The sequence below is a fragment of the Phaenicophaeus curvirostris genome, chromosome 3 (genome assembly GCF_032191515.1).
Source record: "Phaenicophaeus curvirostris isolate KB17595 chromosome 3, BPBGC_Pcur_1.0, whole genome shotgun sequence".
In the NCBI taxonomy this organism is placed as follows: Eukaryota; Metazoa; Chordata; class Aves; order Cuculiformes; family Cuculidae; genus Phaenicophaeus; species Phaenicophaeus curvirostris.
Window position 1 is genome coordinate 47,855,555 of NC_091394.1, and position 24,081 is coordinate 47,879,635.

The 24,081-nt window shown below is 41.7% G+C and overlaps 1 protein-coding gene across 1 annotated transcript; it reads right to left on the bottom strand.

The window, feature by feature from the left end:
• Positions 1-4,474: 4,474 nt before the first annotated feature.
• LOC138719037 (myosin regulatory light chain 2, smooth muscle minor isoform-like) lies at positions 4,475-11,429 on the bottom strand. The gene is made up of 4 exons (XM_069853890.1): positions 11,333-11,429; positions 9,627-9,825; positions 9,297-9,458; positions 4,475-5,636 (listed from the first exon to the last, which is right to left on the bottom strand). Exons 2-4 carry the CDS (start codon positions 9,808-9,810, stop codon positions 5,464-5,466), a joined length of 519 nt encoding a protein of 172 aa, XP_069709991.1. The 5' UTR covers positions 9,811-9,825; positions 11,333-11,429; the 3' UTR covers positions 4,475-5,463.
• Positions 11,430-24,081: the final 12,652 nt, after the last annotated feature.

A 24,081-nucleotide genomic window follows, 5' to 3' on the forward strand; every position in this document is an offset into this window, starting at 1 on the left:
GGAGAGAGGGTGAAACGTTAAATATGAAACAGAACCCTGGAAGAGCTGCTGTGCCTTGCCAAAGTGAGGGGTTACCTAAAGAACTGGCTAGGCATTTATGTCCAGCTTCTGGAGAAGGCTAAAGACTGGGATCTCAACTAGAAAGTCATCTCTAATCAGCTGCACCAAGAAATACCCAAGTGCCTCAACCCCTATCTTCTCTCCTCTTGCTGCTATTTCAATCTTTACTACTTTAGATGGCTACTTAGTTACACAAATTCTGTGCCCAGAGAGTGGGACCAAAAATTCCCAGGGCAGCAGGCCATACAGGTTGCAACAGAAAAAGAGTAAAGACCAAGAACCTCTAACAAGCCTCTACCCTGTCTTCCAATTATTGTCCCATTCATGTTGCAACTTTACTCCAAATTCTGCAATAGCTGCTACCAGGTAAGGTTTCTGCTAATCACGCTGCTATAACTAGCACTTAATGGGAACAGTTTATTCTTCTCTGTTGGGGCTCAAGTAACTCATAGTCATCTTCCAGCAGGGGAATCAGAGGTTTTACAGTGTATTCCCAGCTCATCCTTTTGTGCAAGTTTGACGATTCCTTCCTCTTAGGCTTGCATGTGGTAGGATATCCTAGCTGTAACAGTGCTACTGTTCTCAGCCTCACCTAGGCAAAATGGCTGTGGGATAGATGGATGTACTGAAAAAACACCAACAACAAACACCAGCAAGACAGACGCAGTTTGTGTACTGACACATTTTACAGCAGAGAAACTAGTTATTGTTAGTTACATTCTAAGATTATATTCAATTAGTTACAAAAAAAAAAAAAGGTCAAAGTCTAAAAGAAATGTTGTCTTATGACAATTGAAAATTGCATTGCCACCTTTTAATTTTTTTAATTAGCAGAGGAGGGGGGCAGGCAATGTAGAAGGATTTGTGTTCATGGCCAAGTTCCCCTGTTTTCAAACAGGATAGCAATAACAGTATTATAACTTGTAGTTTGCACAACATATATCTCAGGTTCTAATAAATATACCATAATTTATCTCCTAAATCAGTAAAGCAACAGGCAAACAATAACCACAAGTAATTTTCTTCCACTTAATTCTCTTCCAAACATATATCACAAAGTTCACGAGCTTATCTTGCTAACATGAAATCTGTCAACTCCCCTTTTGACTGACTCCAGCCCTATAGCTTTGAAGCTTGCTAGGGCTGTGGGGCACAGAGCTGAGCAGATTTCTCAAGGAAATCTTGTGTATGGGGGGGCAGCATGCAGTGATTGTGGTCTTACTGTATCTCTTTGCAAACATTTCCAATGTCACAATGACCTGCAATTATTTGAAAAGGAAGTTCCCAGCTGCAAGTATCTTTAATTCGCAACTCTTATCTACTCAGTGAAAGAAGCCTGCTAGGACTGGTATGCATCCCTAATAAAGTTGCGTGAAAGCTTTCTATATGTGCAAATACTCAGTTTACATGACACTTCTGATCGCATGATGATTACATAGGAACTCTAGTTAGGTTTGCCTTTCATAGCTAATGAGTACTACTAAAATAATTTTTATACTTAAGCAATGGGATGCATACAGTGGAACTTGAGATGAGTCAGCAGATAGCTAAGGTTATTTGAATACCAATATAAACCATGCCTGCCGCTAGGAAGCAGCCCACAAAGGTCATACCAAGTGCCTAGTATTTAGGTGCTGCCACCATGGTGATAGGAATTCTTTTAAGACTCTTGAGTTTTCAGTCCAAGCTAAATCCAAGTCTATTTGGCATTTGGATGTTTTCTTATGAAATGCCCATTACGTGGTATCTGGATGACAGGGAAGAATGCTTGACATCATTTGCCTTGTTCACAGGGAGGCAAGCCGGCAACATTGACAGGTGCTGCTCCCTCCTCGTCTAGGCGAGTTAGGCACTAAAATTAGTAACTATTAAAAGAAGTGTACTGAGTAAGGATCTGCTGAATTTCAGCAACAAGAAATACTGGAGAGAAGGAAAGGAATCACCTCCGCTCTCTCTATTGGAGCTAGGGCTGTAACTCACAAGTAAGGACAGCATTACAAAAGTACAGCCCCCAGTACAGAGATAGTTGCTCAAGGATAGTCGAGTGCCGAGCCACAACAGCTTCCTGCAAATACCTTAAAGCAGAGTAAGGGTAGGGACAACCTTTACAATTATTACCTACACTGATGCGGAGTGAGAGGCGGATGTGAGGCCAGATACAGGATGTGCGAGACAGTTCCCTGGTGAGGCACTGCTTCTGACAAACAGCCCTGCAGAGGGGAACGTTTACAAACAGTCCTGGAGAGGAAATGGTTTATAAGCTAAAACTCATTTAGTGTTCAGCTCTGTTGCCTCTGCAACCACAGGAAACAAGCAGACCAACCCCACTTGTGAATCATACCTTTTGGGAACTTCACCTTGAAAAGGAGGCAAGTCTTTCTTCAGGTAGAATTGATCTCTTTAATCCTTTCTCCTGAGATCCCTGCCTAAGCTCCTTCATTTGCCAAAAAAAAAAAAGGAAAAATAAAAGCACAATAAGAAACACAGCTGCTTGTGATGGTTCCACCCTCCCTTATTCAATTGTTCAGTGGTTTAACATTCAGTCTGAATGTTGCAGACCTACTTTTAATTCTCTCTTCTAGCTGAGAAGATTCAAGGCCACATTGTTCTAGCCCTCCATTCAAGTGACTGAGCTACAAAACAACGGAATTAAAAAAAAAAAGAAGAAAGAAAGAAAGAAAAGAAAAAGGAGAACATCCCATCATAAATGCCTTCATGTTCTGGTGATGCACTTTAGTGAGAACACTTGAGATTCTGCAAGGCTTCTCACCGAGACTGATTTCACCAGAAATAAGAACTGCAGTTAGTATGTAAAACCAGCGTTACTGGTTCCAGGCACAGACTTGAAGGCACCTTCTGCATTAGAGGTGAGCAGGGTTTTAAAAGTTCTTTGCAGGAGAAATCCCAGGCCTCTGGATTAGCCCCCACCAAAAGTCCAGGTTTATCAGTCTCTCTGACAAGTTTGTATCAGAGCATTTAATGCCATTAAACTTGAGGGGGTAAAACAAAGATTATTCCAAAGGCATGTCTAAGAACAATAGCATTGTCGAGCTGCAGTTCAACATCGGGAACGGCATGGAGTTGCTGTACAGCAACATAGTGCTAGCCCCTAAGCAAGAACTAGGGTTTAACAATTGACATTTATTGCTATAGATAAACACCAGCTGCCTCACCCTGAGCCTCAACAGTTTAGTTCGTATCACGAGTTTTAGTCTTTCATATGTAAACAAAGTTATGCAAACATATATAAATTTGAATTTGGGGTAGTTTTTCAAAGCTAATCTTATAAAACATCGAGAATGCTTACTGAGTTCTGAGAAATGCAGGAGCAGGATACCTGGTTTGAGTTACAGAGGCAAACCTAAGTCCTTGGGAAAAACAGTCTTTTTCAAGCACACACCACGTGTTTTTGTGCATACATGACTGTAACAACGGCTCAGATACCTCTTCACTTTCTTTTGTAATAAATGAGTTTAATTAAAGAGACAAAATGCAGTGAATACCAAAACTGCAATTTGAAAAATCCCGACAAGATCAGTCCTTGTGGTAGCAGCGGAGATTCTATGAGAACTGACCGTGTTTTCCTCCGTACCAAACGAGCTCTTCAGGACTCAAAACAAAAAGCAGCGTGCTGTGAGTCACTGCAGTTCAGCTAAGTTAGTGCTAGGAGCTGTAATGCCACCTACTGATGGTCCTGGAGACTAGGCTCAAGTTCCCAGCCCGCTCCCTTCAAAGGGAGCAGCAACTGAGAAAACTTACTTTTGAAGCATTTAGATTTGTCCTCTCTGAAAGCGTTTTGAACCACCACCCCCACTCCCCCCCCGACTTTGTTTTTCAGAATCTTCCATACTTTTCTTAAGAGGCCTCTTGTTAGCATCCTGTAGTCCTTTATGTGGCCACACAGCCCCCATTCTTTGGCAAAGCTAACTGGGACTGAGGTAGGGCAAAAGCTTCAGAGCTTCTTAGAGGTACCAGTGAATGGGTTTTATGGCATTGTCCTTCGCAAAAGATGACAGTCCTGGTAGGTTTTTCATGAAAGAAAAGTGAAGCTCTAAACCAAATAATCAATGTCCTCTAATAAAATGTATGGAAAGTTCAGTTCCCAACAGCAGACCACCAAGAAACAGCAAAATGCTCTAAGTCCAATAACATTTCTTAACTTCGTATTCTAAATTCTTAAGGCATAACAATGTCATTCCTAGAAGTGACAGAAACAGCTCTGATCAGCCTTTCTCTCAAGACCAAAACACCAGAACCACAAGTATTCAGATAATGGCAGAGTTGCTTCAGAGTACTGCAACAAATCTGTTATGCATTCCACACCACAAGAACTAGACGATATAATTATGAGAAACGGAGCAAAAAGGAATGCCTCCTTCTCACATACCCAAAGGACCACTCTCAGCAGAAGCTCTTAAAAACACATTGTGTATGGTTTCATTTGGAAAGCGAGAATAACACTGTCAGAAAGAAACAAAAACAAGACACCATGCCCTCCATCTTCATCCAGACCCATTCTTGCTGTGATTTGAAAAAGCACGGGAAGAGGAAAGAAAGAAAAAAACAAATGGTTGCAACAAAATATAATGAATTCTGAATTGTCAGTCCTGCAGATGTGGTAAGAGGTATCACTCAAGCATTCTACTCACACATGGTATCTTTTTTTTTTCAGAAAGCACTAGGATTTACCATGTAAGTTTTTGAAAAGCAGCACTAACATTGTAGTCAGTGTCAAGAAATGGAGGTTCCAAGGAGGTAAAATACCCCCTCAATTACCTCCATAAGATTTAGGTTTTTTAATGTGCGGGTGTTGGACAGAAATCATTAATTTACAAAACACTAAAATCTGAAGGGTGGAAATTTATTCATTGTATGTGCTCGTAATAGTAAGTGAAGTATTTAGTTGGTACTTAGTACTTACTGGATTACAAACATCAGTATGCTTAAGTGACTTATGCTTCATTCTTAAGGCAAAAATAGGTAACAACACAACTGCTTACAGCTGCAAAAAATTTTTACAGATATGAGTAGATTAACAGCCCACTTCTAGCATGAAATTTTAATAATGTACTTAATATAGCAGTGTTTTATTTGAAAAGTTAGCATTAAAAGGTAAAATTAGCTAGGATGGGTAGCACTGGCATTTTCACCTGGGCTTCCACACTCACTGATCTTTGTCCCTAAACCTGTATCACTGTAAGCTGTTCTCTCTCCTTGCCCATTTCCAGTCTTATTACACAGGTACGGGTGTGCCTGGGCAGACCTAGAGGCCGCAGAAGAAAAAGCTGGAATGGTAAAAATGTATGCAAAAGGTCCCAACAAGAAAAGGAAAAGAAAAGATCCTGAGAAATAAAATTAACATGGGTGGAGGGAGAAGCTATCTGCAGGTATCCAGGTATTTTCTCAGTCATCCTTGTCTTTTGCTCCATGTTTCAGGATGCGCGTGAATTCAATGTAGTTGAAATTCCCCTTTTTGTCAATGGGTGCCTCTCTGTAGAGCTCATCCACCTCTTCATCTGTGAACCTGTCTCCCATTGTCGTCAACAGCTCTCGCAGGTAGTCTTCCTGAATGAACCCTAGAATGCAATGTAGAGAGAGAAACACAAAAGGGAAGCTGTTTCTTAGCTGAGTCTTCAATCGCAGCAGGATGAACATAAGACATATATGCAATTATCTAACACAGATTGCAACATAGGCACTTGCACCAAGAGTTCAAAATGCTTTCTTGATTGAATTCTAAAGAAATTCCTTGAACTGAAAGGGGAAGGCAGAGAAGTTTGATGCATTTTGTACAGATTTTTGAAGAGGGCCTGATCTGCTGTGATCTAATAATGCCTGTTTTCATGTTGATCTTCAACAGCTCAAAGTGGAAAAATAAGTTCCTGTCACTGCTCATCTTCATTACACAAGCTGTTCTCATAATTGAATTATATTTTTCTTGACTTAATTAGATATATTTGCATATCCTCTATGAACTAGTTTCCTCTGGGGACTCAGTAACCACTGGTTGACTCTTCACTGCTACACAATACTGTTGCTGGAGGCGTTTTACATGGATGCAGTGCACTGCTGGCAAGCTTCCAGGGAAATAACAGAAAAGAATTTCAGACAGGATTGAGCAAGTTAACTCAGGAGAGAACAACAATGTTTACTCCGGAGAGGTAGGGGTGGAGAAGCTAGTCAGAAAAAGATAGGATGTATTAATTTATCTATTTTATGCTAAAATATTAGATGATTTTGGAGGAAATGAACACAGATATAAAAATAAGCAGTTGATAAGTATGTTCTGTTAATTCAGTTTCAACACATGAGGAGAAGCACCAGCTGCCAAATAGTTCCAGGATTAAAAAAAGGAATGTGTACAACAACTAGATGGAAGAACGTAGGAACTGCTTAATGTTGAAATACGACCTACCGTGCCTTTAAATGCACAATAGTGGCTACATTTAAGGAAGAAATAGGTTATTGAATTTTAGTTGGAGAAATATCAGTTAACAAAATAGAGGAGGTAGGAGTATGTTCCAAAAAAAAGATATGTAAACTATGTAAAGTAGCTGGAAATAACTTGTAGACGCCCACATCAACCGATGTAGACTCAATTAGAATGTGATAAAAAAATTAAAAATTCTGCTTTGGAAAGATTTTTGAATAACTTAAGCAAACAGAGTTTATTAGAGAGATGAAACCAAATGGGAAATCAGGGGACCAAAAGGCAGACAATGAGCATGACAAATTATTATGGGGTTGGTCTGTGCTGTAGGGAAGGGAAAAAAAACCCCATTACCACGTATGCTAATTAAAACAGCATCTTATCCCAGTGCAGACAAGCCCTTGACTACTGCCTCCAAATGAAGAAGGCTAGCAGCAATTCTCTGCTTTAAAAACAGGGAGGATGTTCAGTTAGCCAGGCCTGTCTTAATTGGGTCAAATTTTGGAGCTGTTTTGTTGTGGATGTGCATGAAGAAGGGGGAAAAAATACAGGTATACAGAGTAGGCTTTCTATTTCTACAGTCCTACAGAGACCAAGTAGTGATGAGAGATGATGTAAGGGTCAGTATCCAAAAAATGCAAGGCCTTTGGTGCTGCAAGGTTAGCCTCAAGGACTTAATTGCTTCTCTCTGAAGAGCTAGGTGTCTAAACAGTGAATTAGGTTGCCAAACTAGGAATAAAGTAAAAGTTTTAGCAGCACCAAATATTAAAGCAAACAATAATCCCACTCTTCCTCACATACGGATTCAATGGAGATGGGGAGTAACAAATCAATGAAGCAAAATTTAAGATTCAGCCTGTAGTAGACAGCACAAAACAGATGACAATGCAGGATCAAAGAGCAGACAAAAGTTATAACAAATGCAGACAGATGTAACTTCTAAACTAATTTCATTGCACTACATATGATAGTAACACTGAAGCAATATACACAACTAGATTTGCAACACAGGAAATGTAACGGAAAACCAACAAGTATGACTACCTTATCCTCATCAAGAGGATCTGATTTATATTATTCTCTTTCAAAAGAACTGGGAAAAAAAGAGCAATGCTTTTGTTCATTTTTCAAAAGGAACAAACTGACAGAAACCAAATTTGAGAATAAAATGAATAAAAGGCGAGCATAACATGGGTTCTACAAAACCACCACACACGGTTTTGAAGACTGCATTTTGACTATTAAGAACCAAAAATTAATAAGCCAGCAAATGATCTATCATGTTTACTGGTTAAAATTTGAGGAAGGTGTAAGACACAAAAGAGACGGTGGAACCATTATCCTCAAACCATCCTAGGACGAGACTAAAACATTTACCAGACAGAGTCAAGAGATAATAAAATCAATCTTAACAGGACTTGGGGGCCTGAACTAGTAACTTATTGTTTACATAGACGTAGAAGGTTACTCTTCAAAAGAGCTGGTAGCACAATAATTTTCTTTATATTGTAATTCACAGGCTCTTGTTTTGATGCACACAAAAAAACCCTGTAGCACAGTGAGTCAGACTACCTGTGGAGAGAAAATAATTAACCTATTACAAAACTTCCTACTCTAGGAGATGGCAAAGAGATTTCCCTAGAGAGGGAGGAAGTCAATTAACATTTGAAAAGGCCTTACCAGCAGAAAGCCTGTTTACCTACACCTCAGCAGGAAGGGGATGCTCTTTGAAAAGGCAAAAGGTGCTAAAAATACACAGACCGAAAATAGCTGTTTGAAATGGAATAATAGCCTTTGAAAGGTTAAGAGCATGTATCCACAGGCTGGATTGAAATGTTGTGGTGGACAGTTGCGAGGAAAGTTATAGGTGCAGCAACGTCTCTGGTATAAAGGCTACATAATTCCAGCACGCACTAGTAAGATGTGTTCACAACATGTCAAAGTGCTGATATTCTGTAATTCTGCAGAATTGCCCTAAGGACTCATCCCTAGTCGCTACACACTTCTCCGGAATCTTAGCCTACATGAATAAATAAATAAAACCATAATGTCTAACTTCAAGATTACAGGCACATCCTTGAAAGCCTGATATAGTAAAAATGAACTCTGCATTTTCTTCTTCTGTCCGCCCCCACCCCTTGTTACACAAGTCAGTCCAATCGGTCATTTCTGTCTTCTAGACACCACCTATTTTTTATCTTTAGATCTTTAAGACTACAGCCCTTCCAGCAACCTAAAATCAAACTGAGCTGCAGGTGAGGGCATGACACATACCATGTGTTATCAGAGCCATAATATGCACTAGGCAAGATGAGAGTTCAAAAGACTTTACATAATCTGGACAGCCTGTCTTGAAACACTAACAGCATTGAAGAATACAGATACATCTCAGATCTGCTGCAGAGGGAGGACAAACTCAGTCATATTACAGATTTCACACCCATTACTTTTCTCAGTGCCACAGAAAATCGTGTATTACCAATTTGAATTCCCCATCATCTTAAAGCAAATGCATCTTATTTTGCACTTTGAGGAATGTACACACTGTCCACTTAAAACGCACTCCTTTAAAGTCTCACAGAAGAGCATTGCTACTAGATCTCAATATGCACACAGAACAGCTAGTTTCTCCTCTTTCTCAGTAATGAGTCAAATTCTCATGACTTGGTAGAATATGCCATCTAGAAGACTATTGTGTCACACTTCATTTATAAAGATGCAAAAATCAGCATACTATTTAGAAACCCAAGTAAGCAGCTTAAAAATACCTCCATTCCCTGCCAAGCAGTTGAGTTTCACCACATACCTGTTGCTTCTTCATCAAAGCAAGCAAAAGCATTCCTGATTACGTCTTCTGGGTCTGTGCCATTTAACTTCTCACCAAACATTGTGAGGAACATTGTGAAGTTTATGGGGCCTGGAGCCTCATTCATCATGGCATCTAGGTATTCATCTGTTGGATTCTTTCCTACAATTAAACCAATTCACATTTGGTTTAGCTTTCAAAATAAAACAAAAAGCAATCTGAATAGTGTCACACAAACTGAGACAACTCTCATAAGCTATCCCAAACTCAATATCTTTATTGTAACAGCACTAATTTGCTTGGCAACCGTAAACAGAAAAGTGACATTACCAAGGGAGGCGAGCATGTCGTGCAAGTCCTCTTTGTCAATGAAGCCATCCCTGTTCTGGTCAATCATGTTGAAGGCCTCCTTGAATTCCTGAATTTGCGACTGATCAAACATTGCAAATACATTGGAAGTGGCGCGCTGAGGGCGCTTCTTGGTGGTCTTCGTCTTTGCCTTTTTGCTAGACATGTTGCTTTTTGGACACTAAGGAGAAAGAAGTAAATATAGTAACTTCAATAAGATCAGAGTTATGACTTAGACTTCCATTTCCTTTCATCAAAATGTATTTCCCTAATCAAGAAGGAAAAAAGAGAATCAGAAAATACAGACAAATGAAAGACAGACTCCTAAATAGAAAAAGTCACTAAAAGAAGACGTAAGTTAAACGTGAATTTCAGTCCTCAAAGGGACAGCTCTTGTCTGGGATTCCTTCTTGATACATGTAGCTGCAAGAAGGGCAATAGACTGGTCTCAAGTTTAAAAGAGCAAAGTAAGGTTTTGAGAGCTGTTGATAAGCCTCTGAAAGAGCTCTGTAAGGATATGGATATGATAACTGTGTGCAATATTAGTTATCAGGAAAGAAGAATCACAGCTCAGTTCACCTGAATGAACTCTGAAGTGCCTATACTTCACACCTGACAGCATTACCAGCTCCTATTTTGTATAGTGATGGGTTTCTGACTTTGCCCTGTCTTCCATTATTTATAACACCCTAAAACTAGAAAAATACTATGCAAGCTGTATTTCTGCTCATGCCAGCAAGCTCTGCCTGTCCTCTAATTACTTTAATTTTACCTGAAATATATTTCAGATCTGACATACTTGAAAGCTGACTTCTGCTGTCTACTCCTTTAAGCAAAACAAGAAAGCAACCAATTCGCACTACTTTTGTTTTTCTGCCCAAAAAAAACTGCTCAGGAAAAGATATCTTCAACTGTAACTCTTAGTCTAACTAAGCCTGGGTCTGAACAACACAGAGCAATGGGCACACTGTTGCCCATTTCATCAGCTGCACCAGGGGAGGTTCAGGCTGGACATTAGGAAAAAATTTTTCACGGAAAGGGTCATTGGGCACTGGAACAGGCTGCCCAGGGAGGTGGTTGAGTCACCATCCCTGGAGGTGTTTAAGGGACAGGTGGACGAGGTGCTGAGAGACATGGTTTAGTGGTTGATAGGAATGGTTGGACTTGATGATCCTGGGGGTCTTTTCCAACCTAGTGATTCTATGATTCTATTCTATGATCGCTACCACTGTCATAGTTTATCTGATGCTAAGCCTGCTGATGCTTCCATCACGCATTGCTGCAGAGAAAGCTTTAAGATTTTATAAAATCGTAGAATCATTAAAGTTGGAAAAGATCATCAAATCCAACCATCAGCCCAAAACCACCGTGCCTGCTAAACCATGTCCTAAAGGGATACGTCTGCATGGGGTTTTGATACCTCCAAGGATGGAGACTTCACCACTTCCCTGGCCAGCATGTTCCAATGCTTCACCACTCTTTTGGTAAAGAAACCTTTCCTAATATCAAATCTAAGCCCTCCCCGGCACAACTTGAGGCCATTTCCTCTCGTCCTGTGCTTACTCAGCCTCAGCCGGCGGATCGCTTCTCCTCAAAGCATCTCCCAGCGGCCACTCTTCCCACATCCCCTTCCCACCCCCGAGCACCCCCCGGCCCGGCAGCGCCCCCCGGCGCGCCCCCATTCTCACCCCAAGGCCGGCTGGGGGAACCCGGCACCCAGAGGCCTCCGAAGAGAGGAAGAGGCGGCGGCAGCAGCATCCACCCCGGCGCTTCCCGGAGAAACCATCGCCCTCCCGGGCGCAGGGTGGGATCCGGCGGCAGGCGAGGCGCCCGGGCCGCGAGGCGGAGGGCGGCGAAGCGCCGAGGACGGTTTTCCCCCTTAAAGATCGCAGCCCCTCTCCTCGTTCTGCTCGGGGCGGGCGGCTCGGGGTTCCCCCGCCGCCTTTTCTCCTCCCCCGTCGGCAGCGTTGGCTCAGCCCAGGGGAAGGCGTCGCCGGTCCCGGTGTCGGCCGCCCGCCTCCTCCTGCATCCCGGGAGGGGATGGAGGGAGCCCCGGGGGCCCTCGGCCTGGGGGAGAGGCCAAATACCGAAAATGCCGGCAGGTAAACTCTCTACGACTCGTTGTGGAGTTTTAGAAAGCAAAAGCCCTTTAATCAGGCCTGAGCCACGCGAGGAAGTGCTCTCCATCAGTCATGTGCAAAGAGGCAAGAGCCGGGGACAGGATGTATTTCCCACTTACATGCATATGTATAAACTTCCCCAGAAATCTCATGCATGTTCTGTTTCTTTCCAAGGACTGCCTTTCAGGTAGTTAAAGAGAGTGATATAATCCTCAGCCCCCTCCAGGCTAAAGAATCCCAGTTCTCTCAGCCGCCTCTCCTGACACTGCAGCCCCTTCACCAGCTTCATTGCCCTCCTCTGGACACGCTCCAGCACCTCAAAGCCCTTCTTGTGCTGAGGGGCCCACAGCTGAACATAGTACTACGAGGCAATTACAACTCTTGACTAAAAAGAAAGAGGTCCTTGGAAAGGTGGCACAGGCCGTTGGGAAGGGTCACTTTGTGGTGGGTGCGAGGTGATGGGAGTCGGGAGGCGAGCCTGGTACTGGCACAAGGGGGCGGTCTGGCAATGGTGACACCGAAAATGCCATCAAATAAACTCTATAAGACTTATTTTGGAGCTTTAGTAAGAATGTATTTCCCGCTTACATACATATATATAAAATTTCCCAGAAATCTTATGCATATACTATTAGAATCATAGAATCATAGAATAGTTAGAGTTGGAAGGGACCTTAAAGATCATCTAGTTCCAACCGCCCTGCCATGGGCAGGGACATCCCACTAGATCAGGTTAGCCAAGGCCCCTCCCAACCTGCCCTGGAGCACCTCCAGGGCTGGGGCATCCACAACTTCCCTTGGAAACCTGTTCCAATGTCTCACCACTCTCACAGTGAAGAAATTCTTCCTAATGTCTATTCTAAATCTGCCCCTCTCCAGTTTATACCCATCCCCCCTCATCCTATCACCACAAGCCTTTATGAGTAGTCCCTCTCCCGCTTTCTTGTAGCCCCTTTCAGGTACTGGAAGGTCGCTATAAGATCTCCTTGGAGCCTTCCCTTCTCCAGACTGAACAAGCCCAACTTTCTCAGCCTGTCCTCATATGGAAGGTGCTCAAGCCCTTGGATCATCTTTGTAGTCCTCTCCTGTACCTGTTCCAAGAGCTCCGTATCCTTCTTATGTTGAGGATTCCAGAACTGGACACAGTAATCCAGATGAGGTCTCACAAGCGAGGAATAGAGGGGCAGAATCACCTCCCTTGACCTGCTGGCCACGCTTCCTTTGATGCAGCCCAGGATACAGTTGGCCTACTGGGCTGCAAGCACACATTGATGGCTTGTGTCAAGCTTCTCATTGACCAGCACCCCTAAGTCCTTCTCTGCAGGGCAGCTCTCAATCATGTCATCCCCCACTGTGTACTGAAATAGGGGATTGCCCCGACCCAGGTGTAGGACCTTACACTTGGCCTTGTTGAACTTCATGAAGTTCTCAGAGGCCCACTTCTCCAGCCTGTCCAGGTCCCTCTGGATGACATGCCGTCCTTCCAGTATGGCAACTACACTGCTCAGCTTGGTGTCACCTGCAGACTTGCTGAGGGTGCACTCAATCTCGCTGTCAATATCATTGATGAAGATATTAAACAGTGCACTGGTCCCAGTACAGACCCCTGAGGGATACCACTTGTCACGGAACTCCATCTGGACTTGGAGCCATTGACCACTCCTCTCTGAATTCAACCATCCAACCAGTTTCTTACCCACCATACCGTACACCCATCAAATCCATACCTCTCCAATTTAAAGAGAAAGATGTTGTGGGGGACCATGTCAAAGTCTAGGTAGATCACATCCATCGGTTTACCCGTGTCCACTGCTGCAGTTACCCCATCATAGAAAGCCACTAAGTTGTTCATACAGAATTTGCCCCTGGTGAAGCCATGCTGGCTGCCATTAATCACTTCCATGTCCTCCATGTGCTTTATCATAGCTTCTAGGAGGATCTGTTCCATGATCTTCCCAGACACAGAGGTGAGGCTGACAGGTTGGTAGTTCTCAGGGTCGTCTTTTCTGTCCTTTTTAAAAATGGGTAGAATGTTACCCTTCTTCCAGTCACTAGCCATGACTTTTCAGATATCATGGAGAGTGGCTTGGCAATCACATTGGCCAATTCCCTCAGGACTCTGGGATGCATCTCATTAGGTTCCATAGACTTATATATGTTCAGATTCCTCAGGTGGTCACAAACCTGATCCTCCTCTACTGTGGGAGGGGTTTTACTCCCCTGGTCACCATCTTGCTGTCCCATGATCCAGGAGGGGTGAGGAGAGTGGTTATCAGTGAAGACTGAGGCAAAAAAGTTGTTAAGTACCTCAGTCGTCTGTTGATACGTGATCACCATTTCCAACCATCACTGTGAGTATGTTCTCTTTGACCTTCCTCTTTTGGTTGACATATCTGTAGAAGCTGTTCTTGTTAGTCTTTACTTGCCTTGCCAAGTTCAGCTCCAGCTGCGCCTTGGCCTTCCTGACCTCATCCCTACACAACTGGGCAGTGTCCCTACACACATCCCACATTCCCTGTCCCTGCTTGCACTGCCTGTGCAGTTCCCTCTTCTTCTTTAGTTTAACTCAGCCATGCTGGTCTCTTCCCTTCCCTGCCTGATTTTCTACATGCAGGGACTGAGCGCTTTTGCACCTTATGCATCCTTGAATATTTTCCAGTTCTGTTCTGTTGTCTCGGAGGACCATGTCCCAGGGGATCCTGCTGACTAACTCTTTGAAGAGCTGGAATTCTGCTTTCCTGAAATTTAGTGTCCTGATTATACTCCTCACCTGTCCCATATCTCTCTTGACACAGTATATATCCTTCCACCAGTGCATGATCACTGCAGCCCAGGCTGCCTCCGATCCTAATATCACTGATGAGTTCACATGTATTGGTCACCATAAGGTCCAGTATTGCTCCTCCTCAAGTAGGTGTCTCTATCAGCTGGACTAAGAAATTATTCTCAATGCTAGACTAAGAAGTTATCCTCAATCCTCAAATTACTTTCCAAAGACTAATTTCAAAGTTATTATGAACTTGACAACAGTCAGATCTCTTGCTGATTTGGAGCTGGCCCCAGCTCTTAGTTTGTCCTTGCATTTGAGATGGGGATAGGCTAGAAACAGAGGTGATTATAGAAGAGGCATCTGTTCAGCACAGATCATACTTCACACAAGACGTTATCTTCAAAGAATGAAAAATGTCTGGAAAAAATACTCCTTGAAAGAAAACATGCTCTCAGAGGGACATTCTGCCTAACTTTCAAAAAAAAAAATAAAAATAGAATCACTTAGATGAAACTACTGTGGCTAAATATTCCACATTTTGTAATAGCAACTACTTCTTGTATCACCAGAAAGCTGATGACGAAGGATAAATTTCTTCACCAATAGAGTTATCAGGCACTGGAACAGGCTGCCGAAGGAGGTGGTGGAGTCCACCATCCCGGGAGGTATTTAAAAGATGCGTAGACAAATTGATCAGGGATAATGCTTAGCAGCGGGTAGGTATGGTTGGACGCAATGATCTCAAAGGTCTTTTCCAAGCAAATGATTCTATGATAAATCCAAGATGCCTTATAAATGTGTGTCTGTGATCAGGGGGGCACATGGGTCACCTCTGGGCTGGGCGATGTCATGTTCAGCTGGGCCAGAGTATGTTTCACGCTGCGAGTTTGAGAGGTGGAAACATAGTTCTGGAGGGCATCTTTGGGTCAGCAAGCTCTCCCCATCTGCTTATTTGTTATGTGTCACATCAGAGATGGAGCTTTGGTCCATATTCCTTAGGCCTATACTGGCAGCTGTGGACTTCACAGTCTCACGGTGTCATAACAGGGCAGCAAGTCGAGGGAGGAAATGAAACCTGATCGTCTGGTAATGTACTGCCTGATTTAACAAGTGTATGGTGATGTCCTTACATTCAGTTACGGGATCAGAAAAAAAATCTAGTTTGTGTTTTCAGGTCTTCTAAGCGAATACTTCAGCATGAACAAGAGTTAATTCTTCTCACAGGTATGGATCCAGCCAAGGACCCTTGGAGGATTTATGGTTGCTTATGTTTTCTTCATGAAAGCAGTGAAAAGAATAACACTATTGTTTTTCTTCATTTACAAATGCAGGATCTCAAAGAAGTTGATGTATGAGCTCTTTTTATTCTGCTAAGAATGGGAGCGGGGGCACTGCTTCAAATTTTAGTCCCTGACTGCTCCTGCATTTTTAAAATTGTGGAATCATAGAATAGTTTTGTGGGAAAAGACCTTTGAGATCATTAAGCCCAACTGTACTTTTCCATTATGTTTCTGAATTGAATGTTTGTTCATATATTCCATATTGGAGTCCCCTATAAATCACTTGGGCTTCAAGAAATTGTTGTTTAGACAACAAAAACATTCAGAACTATTATCAGGTGGAAATGTTATAATTTCATCATTCTTTTAACTCCTTCCATACCTTTTGTCAGTTTTGTTGGTATTCAATTGGTATCTTGGTAAATAATAACTCTCAAGAAGGAAAGGAAAAAATCAATGAACTGAAATTGCTGATACAACCAACTATATTTACAAATGTAAATGGTTTATGTTTAGGCGCTGTGCATACTGAAGTTAATATATAATCTAGAAGTTGCATTCCCAGATTTGAAGGGAGACGCTTTAATTGCTAAAAGACCAAACTTCCTTTTCCTGCTGTCACCTCAAACCAGAAGAATTATTCCATGAGGCCTGAGCATCTGGCCTAATTAGCTTCTAAGAGTACTTCTCCAATGAATTTTAATACTGCTTTTCCAAAATTTGCATCAAAATGCAAGAGGGAAAAAAATGCTGAATTGAGAGCATGATTATGGAAAAACTATTGGGGGAAAAAATCTTCTGAACTTACTAGACATAGTTTCAGTATATGTGTATGTCAGTCTTGCTTAAGAAAAGTCCCTTTCAAGCAAAATGTATAAAATTTTCCTATACTTTACATTTAAACTACTCAAATACTTCAGTGCTGTTGAAAAGCTTTCCTAAACTTGTTTTCTTTGGATCGTCTAAAAGCCTTTAAAATGATCTTTTTCATATATAAGTTCTAAGGCTGTTATAGACAGCAAACATTTTACAGTAAACCTTTTCCCTCCTGATTCTGCAAAACATTTCTTTAATTTAATTTTCTCCATACCCTCACCTCTGCTGAGTTATGATGACAGCACAAATATCTGTGATTAACTTGGTTGCTTAATGCTTGGTTGCTTAATCAGTCTGCGTTGTATGATATTTCTATATGAATCTCATTAATGTTACAGGAAGAGCTTCACTGGCTCACAGTGAACGTCTGCCTAGTCCAGTGTGCCCTATCAGTAAAGAAATGTATATTCTGCATGTGGAAAGCAGGGAGCAGTGTCATCCATCCTTTGCTGAGCTGCCATTCCCATGGACTCTGCACTGTCTGCTCCACAAAGGCAATTGCACTGAATGGGTTGGTGGCTACTTTTTGGTGGCCATGGTGCACCGCTTCATGCTGCAAGGCCAGAAAAAATACCAGGATTGTCCCCAGCACCTGCATTTGGCCATACACAACACTGAGGAGCAGAGCAGGCCTGTCAGGTTTGCTCATGCTGCAGTTTTGCTCAACATTCAGGTCTTGCTCCCTCCTAAGAAGGGGTGAACCATGAAGTGGGGGTTAAATGAGATTGTCCAAATCCCACCCTGATTTTTCAGCAAGTCAGAATTGGCCCAGAAAGTGAGCAAGGGAAAGCCCAGCAACTGTATCCTTCTCCTGCTTCATGCATTTCTAGGTGAAGCACCGATGGGATGTTTCTAGTGGCTCCTTGTATGCCTTCAACAAATAATAGATGGTGTGAGGTCTCCCCTAACAGGTCCCTGGAAGGTTTTACTTTTTGTTTTGTTTTATTTTGTTTTCCTGAGGCTTGGAATTATCAAGGTTTTTGGGGGGGAGGGGAGGGTGGTTGTTTGGTTTTTTGTTGTTTTGGGTTTTTTAAAACTCTTTCTCTGTAGTTCCTTTTCTTTTCGGAGGAGACAGAGCACTGGGTGCTTTTAGCCTATTCTTAACAGGACAGCAGCAGCAATGGCCATGTGGAGGTCTTGAGGGAAGGATAAGAACCACGGAAGCCTAATAACCTCACAGAATCCTCTCCTAACCTCTACTATGCTTAACTCCTGAAGAGACAAGCCACTCTGAGTGACTCTGATGAACTTCTTTCTTGAGCTTGCCTAACACATAGTCCTTGAGTTGATGCAAATTTAGCATCCACAATATCCTTGGCAGGCAGTTTTGGATTCCTTTGCAAGGTTTCTATTTGTTACGTGAAGAACTTCACCTTACCAATTTTGACCTTACCTGTTCCTACTTTTATTAGATGGTCTAGACTTTGTATTGGAAGAAATGCTAAGGCTGAATTGTGTGTCCCTATCTTTCATGTTACCTTTACTTCTAGAGAGCTCTTGCAAGCTCCATCAGCTGTAACAGTTTTGCTTCAGTAGTATTTCTTGTACAGAACTATTCAATACGTTTGGTCATCAAGTAAGTCTTATTTAGAAGTAAGACTGAGGATATGCATAGGTAACAAACAAAAGAGTATAAGAAAAAAAGAAGACTAATTGAAAAAGCATATTTGTGATTTTCACTTTGGATTAAGAAATAAAAATGTGTGAAAGTTGGATAGTTTTGCCAGTTAAGAGATTTTTCCAAGCACATTATTACCATTCAACAGAAGTAGCAACTGCTAATTACAGAGGTCAAGTATTGACAGCACAGTTAAATATTTCCAAATTTTGTTCTAAGTCTTTCCTAGGTCTAAGCAGTTATTTGACTGCCAGTTGCTTCATCTAGTACTTCACCTCATCCCCCTGCCTTTCCATCCCTTCTTGCCTAATTCCAACCGACATCTGTAGTCTCTGTCAAGCTATCCCAAGTGCGCTTCTGTATCAGTCAGTGTGACAGTCATTCTTTTTGTGATGCTGGGAGTGTCCCAGAGCTGTTCTGGAATTTTTCAAAAAATGGTACCAATGCTGTGATCTGAAGGGAAAATGTTTGAGAAATTGTGTGTGAATGAAGGGATTCCAAATGCATATCTTCACTTGGGTGTCCTGGAGGTCCTCAGAGTAAAACTTCTAGCTGTCTGCAAGGTATTACTTATTTTCATTCAAAGACCTCATGAATAAAAATGGTAAGTTACTACTTTCCCAGGTGGTCCCTCCCACCATGTTGATGCTGAAGCATGAAAAATAAAGACTCTGCTCTCAGAGAATGTACTGGAGGCTATAGAAGAAAGATATATTCTTTCTCCTTATTGAAAATGATGAATGGTTCTGTTTTGACTTTCTGGTAACTTGCACTGTGCATAGCTGAGGAGAAGGTGAGAACCTAAGTTCTCTAGACCATCGTATGACAACAATATGCCAACACCAAGGACAAAGCAGAGAAATGCAATGGAACACAAAATACAGTCAGTCTCTGAAGTGTTGTAGAACATAAGAAACCAAACCCACTCCAATATAATTATTTAAACCTATAGCTCGATCACTGAATGAATAGGCACTGAGATGTGTTGATGGAGTGTGGAGAGACTGGACTCAGCAGACAAGGTGCTCCTTGCATTCCCAGGTCCAGAGTCCTTCATATGTAAGAACATAGATTAAAAAAAAAATTAGAAAAGTACATCTTGAGCTGTTAATTTATGCTATGATTTTGTCCCTTGCTATCTGTTCTGTATGATAAAGACATCACTCTACTGTCCATCACTTGTTTTTTGTCCCAGCTGGTAAGTTGCAATAACTGTAATCAAATCTTTGTGGGTTTTTCTCCCTTTTGTACTAGTTTTAAAGAGAATAATTGCGAGATATATAATGATTTCACAATGTTCATAAGTGAAATGCAAAAAAAGTGTTGATAAGCCATTCTTAGCAAGAAGAGAGTGAGGCCTCAGGTCTTTCAAACACATGTAATTAATTCTGCTAAACCTAACGACATATACATGTGCATGTTAAATTAGCATTTCTGTCTATCTGACAATGTATATGTACAAATAAGGAAGAAAACGAAATGTGCTCAATGCTTGGCTGAAGGCCTAAAATGGTATTTTAAAACATACCCAGAAAACAAGAAGGAACATATTTACTCAGGTGTTTGGCATAGCTGTTATCAGTTTTCTTGTTAGCCGCTGCCTGTGCAGGTTTGGTTGGCTGGTGGAGCAATTTCAAATCAGTGTGCTTCTTCTGGGGTGGTAATATGTTGCTGGTATAAAACCCATTGCATTAAAGACGGTTAGATCACAATTAAGGAAGAAGAATTTGATAGATTAGAGGAAAACCAGTATCTGTTAGATATAATGCTAAGTCATGGCTCAAGTTACTTGAGTCTGATGCCAGCTCTATTTTAGCAAATACGAAGACAAGGCCCCATTACACCCACACACTTGAATATGCTAGACAGGGGCTGGAAATTATTGTGAAATGCTGTGTTTTAACTCCCATGGGGCTACGCCCTCAGCATTCACAAGGAAAAAACCCAAACAAAGCATAGTTCAATATTTAGTGAGGCTGTACTGACTGACACCCTAAAATAGTCGAAGTGAGGAAATTACAAATTAAGGATCAAATAAACCTTGCAAAACTGAGCAATGATAGCTTACACAAATGCTTAAATGAATGCTGCTGTCACACACCATCTGCTCCTTTAGGCACACATATTAGTCTTGACCTGCTTAATCTTGTAGTATTTGTATCTGACTTCCAAGCTTTATCAAAGTGCAAGGCTGACTTGCTAAGGAACTGAATCACAGTTCCGTGGCAGAGGAGTCTGCATGCAGCAAGCAGGTGGGGTTTTCCAGGAGGCAGTTTGATTTCCTGCTTTCCTGTTGTTTACTTGTTTCTCGGAAGCATGTAATTATTTTCCCTGAGGTTTATGACATTCATACAAACTGCATACTTAAGCCCTGTGATACAACGTCTATAATGTATGAACTGTTCTCCAGAGAATATCACACATTTAGTCTGAAAACATTCCTTGGCAGTATTTTTTCCTGTATTGCTGAAATTTGCAATACAAGTTATTTTTTTCAAGGTCTAGTGCAGGAATTTCCAAAGGGTGTGCTACCACAGCAGCCTCCTGCTCTATCTGCCCACTCCTACCTAAAATGAGGGGCCCAAGGGAACAATGCGCGTAGAGGCCCATAGGCTGCAGAGGGATACAGGAAGGGCATAGAATCATAGAATAGTTTGGGTTGGAAGGGACCACAAAGATCAGCCAGTTCCATCCCCACTGCCATGGGCAGGGACACCTCCCACCAGACCAGGCTGCCCAAGGCCCCATCCAACCTGACCTTGAACACTTCCAGGGATGGGGCAGCCACAGCTTCCCTGGGCAACCTGTGCCAGTGTCTCGCCGCTCTCATGGTGAAGAAATTCTTCCTCATGTCTTGTCTAAACCTGCCCCTCTCCAGTTTATACCCATTGCCCCTAGTCCTATCACTACAAGCATTTGTAAACAGTCCCTTCCCAGCTTTCTTGTAGCCCCCTTCAGGTACTGGAAAAACTTTAGAAAACAGTGATCTCTATGGAGTCGCTGCTGCCAAAAGCATAATAAAAATGAGCTGTGTGGAATTTTTTTCCCTGTTTCATGACTTATTCTTCAGCTGCATTTTGAAGAGTCATTTACAGATTTCTTTTTAACTCCATATTGTTTCTGTGTTCTGTAATACTGTTTCTGAGTTACTGTCATGCTAAATAAATTTTCTGAAGGAGGAGATTATCTAAAAATGACAGTAGAATTAAAAAAATTAAGTAAGCAAGCCAAAGTACGAGCACAGGTATATAGCAATGCCAGTAGCAGATTAACTGCTCGTATGTAAAATGTTTCTGATTTCTTTGTTACTCACCCATTATTTGGACTTGCATTGTCTGAATGCCTTCAGTGGTAAAAGAGCTATTCATTGCCATTGCAAATTCTCCAGGACCATATCAAATTATAGGTTAGTAACGTTCCCAATGAGAAGAGGCCACAGCCAGGAGAAACGTGACAAGATTCCAGGTATTCTCTAGCTTTCGGAACAAATGGACTGGGTGGGACACAAAGGCGTATAGCATTACCAATGTTCTGTTGCAGGATGGGGCCCCTGTATTACGTTTCATTTCTCAACATATGATAGCGATCCTAGAAACAAGCCATCTAGAAATAGTTCTTAGGTCAGCGGTGAAACAGATCCTCCCTTCAGAGCATATGGACGCCACCTCTGTGACATCAGTTAGTTGCTGAGCTAGTATATTAAGCTGACTTCATGTTGTGAAATGCCTGTTATCTGATAGCTGTGTGATAAAAGCTGGTTTAATTTGCTTAAATGCAACATAAAGGGCAGAAACGAGCATATTCTGAGCAGCTAAGATGTTGCATATTACCATTATCTCCAGCAACAGTAAGAGCAGAGGGAAAAAAAGCAGCAAGCAAGCATGTACTGGCAGCACTTCACACCAACATAGCCCTCTTTGGAGATTTCTCATGCAGCTGCAATAGCTCTTTGGCTTCAATTCGACCTTTGCGGATGTAGCCTTAGAACAGAGTAAATGGGTCATGTGAAATAAATCACTGCTTTTCAATACTGCTTTACAAGGCATTATATATCACTGTAGACATAAGACTATTAAATGTGTGCATCAGCCTATGAAAATAGTTGTTCATCTTAAGCTTAGTCTGGCACGGAGCTCGGAGACCATTATGTATGAACCTCAAGGGAGAAAAGATTAGGTTCCAAGATTTTGACTGCAAAATGCTAAGCCTAAGTCATCAAAAATCTTAAGCTGTTTCAGTGACCAAAGTTATTTTTATTTTTGGAAATGGATTATTGATGACACATCCCTGGAGCCCTCGGCACGCAACCTCAGCTGTCTGGACATTCCTCGCTGCCTAGCTACGGAATGGATCTGATGCTCTTATATGGTCTCCTAGCTGGGTCTATCAGTTTCATGGCCTTCCAGCGGTTAAGCGGTTTGTGCCCCCTTGCAGGGTAACTGGTCTCCTATATTACAATGCAGATAGTGGGGAAAACTGAACTTGGAAGGTCATCATTAGTTATATTCAAACATCCTTGGAAATTCTTTCTCAATAACACTTCTTCCAGAATAAGTATATTCACAAGTAAAACAGTTCCCTGTCCCTACCCTTCAATTCACAAAAATCACATACCACATTTCAGCTGCCTGTTCAAAGACTGAGAACAGGAGTACAGATTTTTAAGTGGACAACTTTCTCTCAAGGAGAATACCATATTCTTTTCCATAACTCATCATATTCACTATTTAAAAATTTTACTTCTTCAACACTTACTTCTAGCAAGAAAAATCAAGCTGGCTTGTCTGTCAGTTATTCAGTGTTACTTACCAGCACTCAAGATCTACTGTTCCAGCCTTTACAAACCCTTTAGCAGAAGCAAAACTCCCTACTCTTGCAGTCTTAAGTCACATGAAATAGCTCAGAGCACGGTTGCTGGATAAGGCATCACTTTAACTGTTAAGTAGCATAAAGGCCCCTTATGTAGATAAAGCTCCCTTATGTTTTTCAACTTGCAGTAGCCAAGACAATGAGACATGATCATGCTAAAACCTTTCTCTTTTCTTGGTATTTAAGACAACAGCATCAGCACAGCTGGTTTTGAATGAACAAGTCTTGCTTGCTTAAGAGTCATCTTATTGATGTAGGTAAGGAAAATGTATGACCTTTTGAATAAGCGAAGGGGGCATTAGCATGTATAGAGTTTTACCAAGTTAATTCCCAGAACTACTTTGCTCACATTCTCACGTGCAATTTAAAAGCTGCCGAACAATAAAGCTTTAAGGAGGTCTTCTGGCCACATATTGCTGTTAAGTAGCACCAGCCTGACACTTCAGCTGAGACAGATTCCTTTGCACAAACTTCCTTCAGCAGAAGGGAAAAAAATATGCCTAATTCCCACTTATTGCCAGCATAAAAGCATAGCAAATGGGTATTACAAGCTTTGACACGAAAATACTGCTATAAAAAATATCAATGGTAAAAGGAAACAAGAGCTGGGCATGTCATCTGCATAAGGATCATAAAAGTTCTCTGCTGGGCATTAGGCAGTTGCAACAATCTGCCATAACCATTTCTTTGGCTAATTTTAAAAACCTGAGATGTGTACAACTGGATTTTTAAAGACACCAGCACATGCTGCTAGGAGCATTCAGAACTGACACTGCAGGAAAATTATTAAGAAAATTAGTTTTCCAGCTTGTTTTGCAACCACAAGTAAAATACAGTTAACATATTTGGAGTTGTGAACACATAATAGAAATGTCATTCTTCACAAAAAAAAAAAACCCTGAGG

Excerpts from the sequence above, each read along its gene's own strand:
- LOC138719037 (XM_069853890.1), bottom strand. The coding sequence starts at position 9,810 with ATGTCTAGCAAAAAGGCAAAGACGAAGACCACCAAGAAGCGCCCTCAG. Across the intron at positions 9,459-9,626 it reads CGACATGCTCGCCTCCCTTG|GAAAGAATCCAACAGATGAA; the intron begins GTAATGTCACTT and ends GTTTAATTGTAG. Across the intron at positions 5,637-9,296 it reads CTTTGATGAAGAAGCAACAG|GGTTCATTCAGGAAGACTAC; the intron begins GTATGTGGTGAA and ends ATTGCATTCTAG.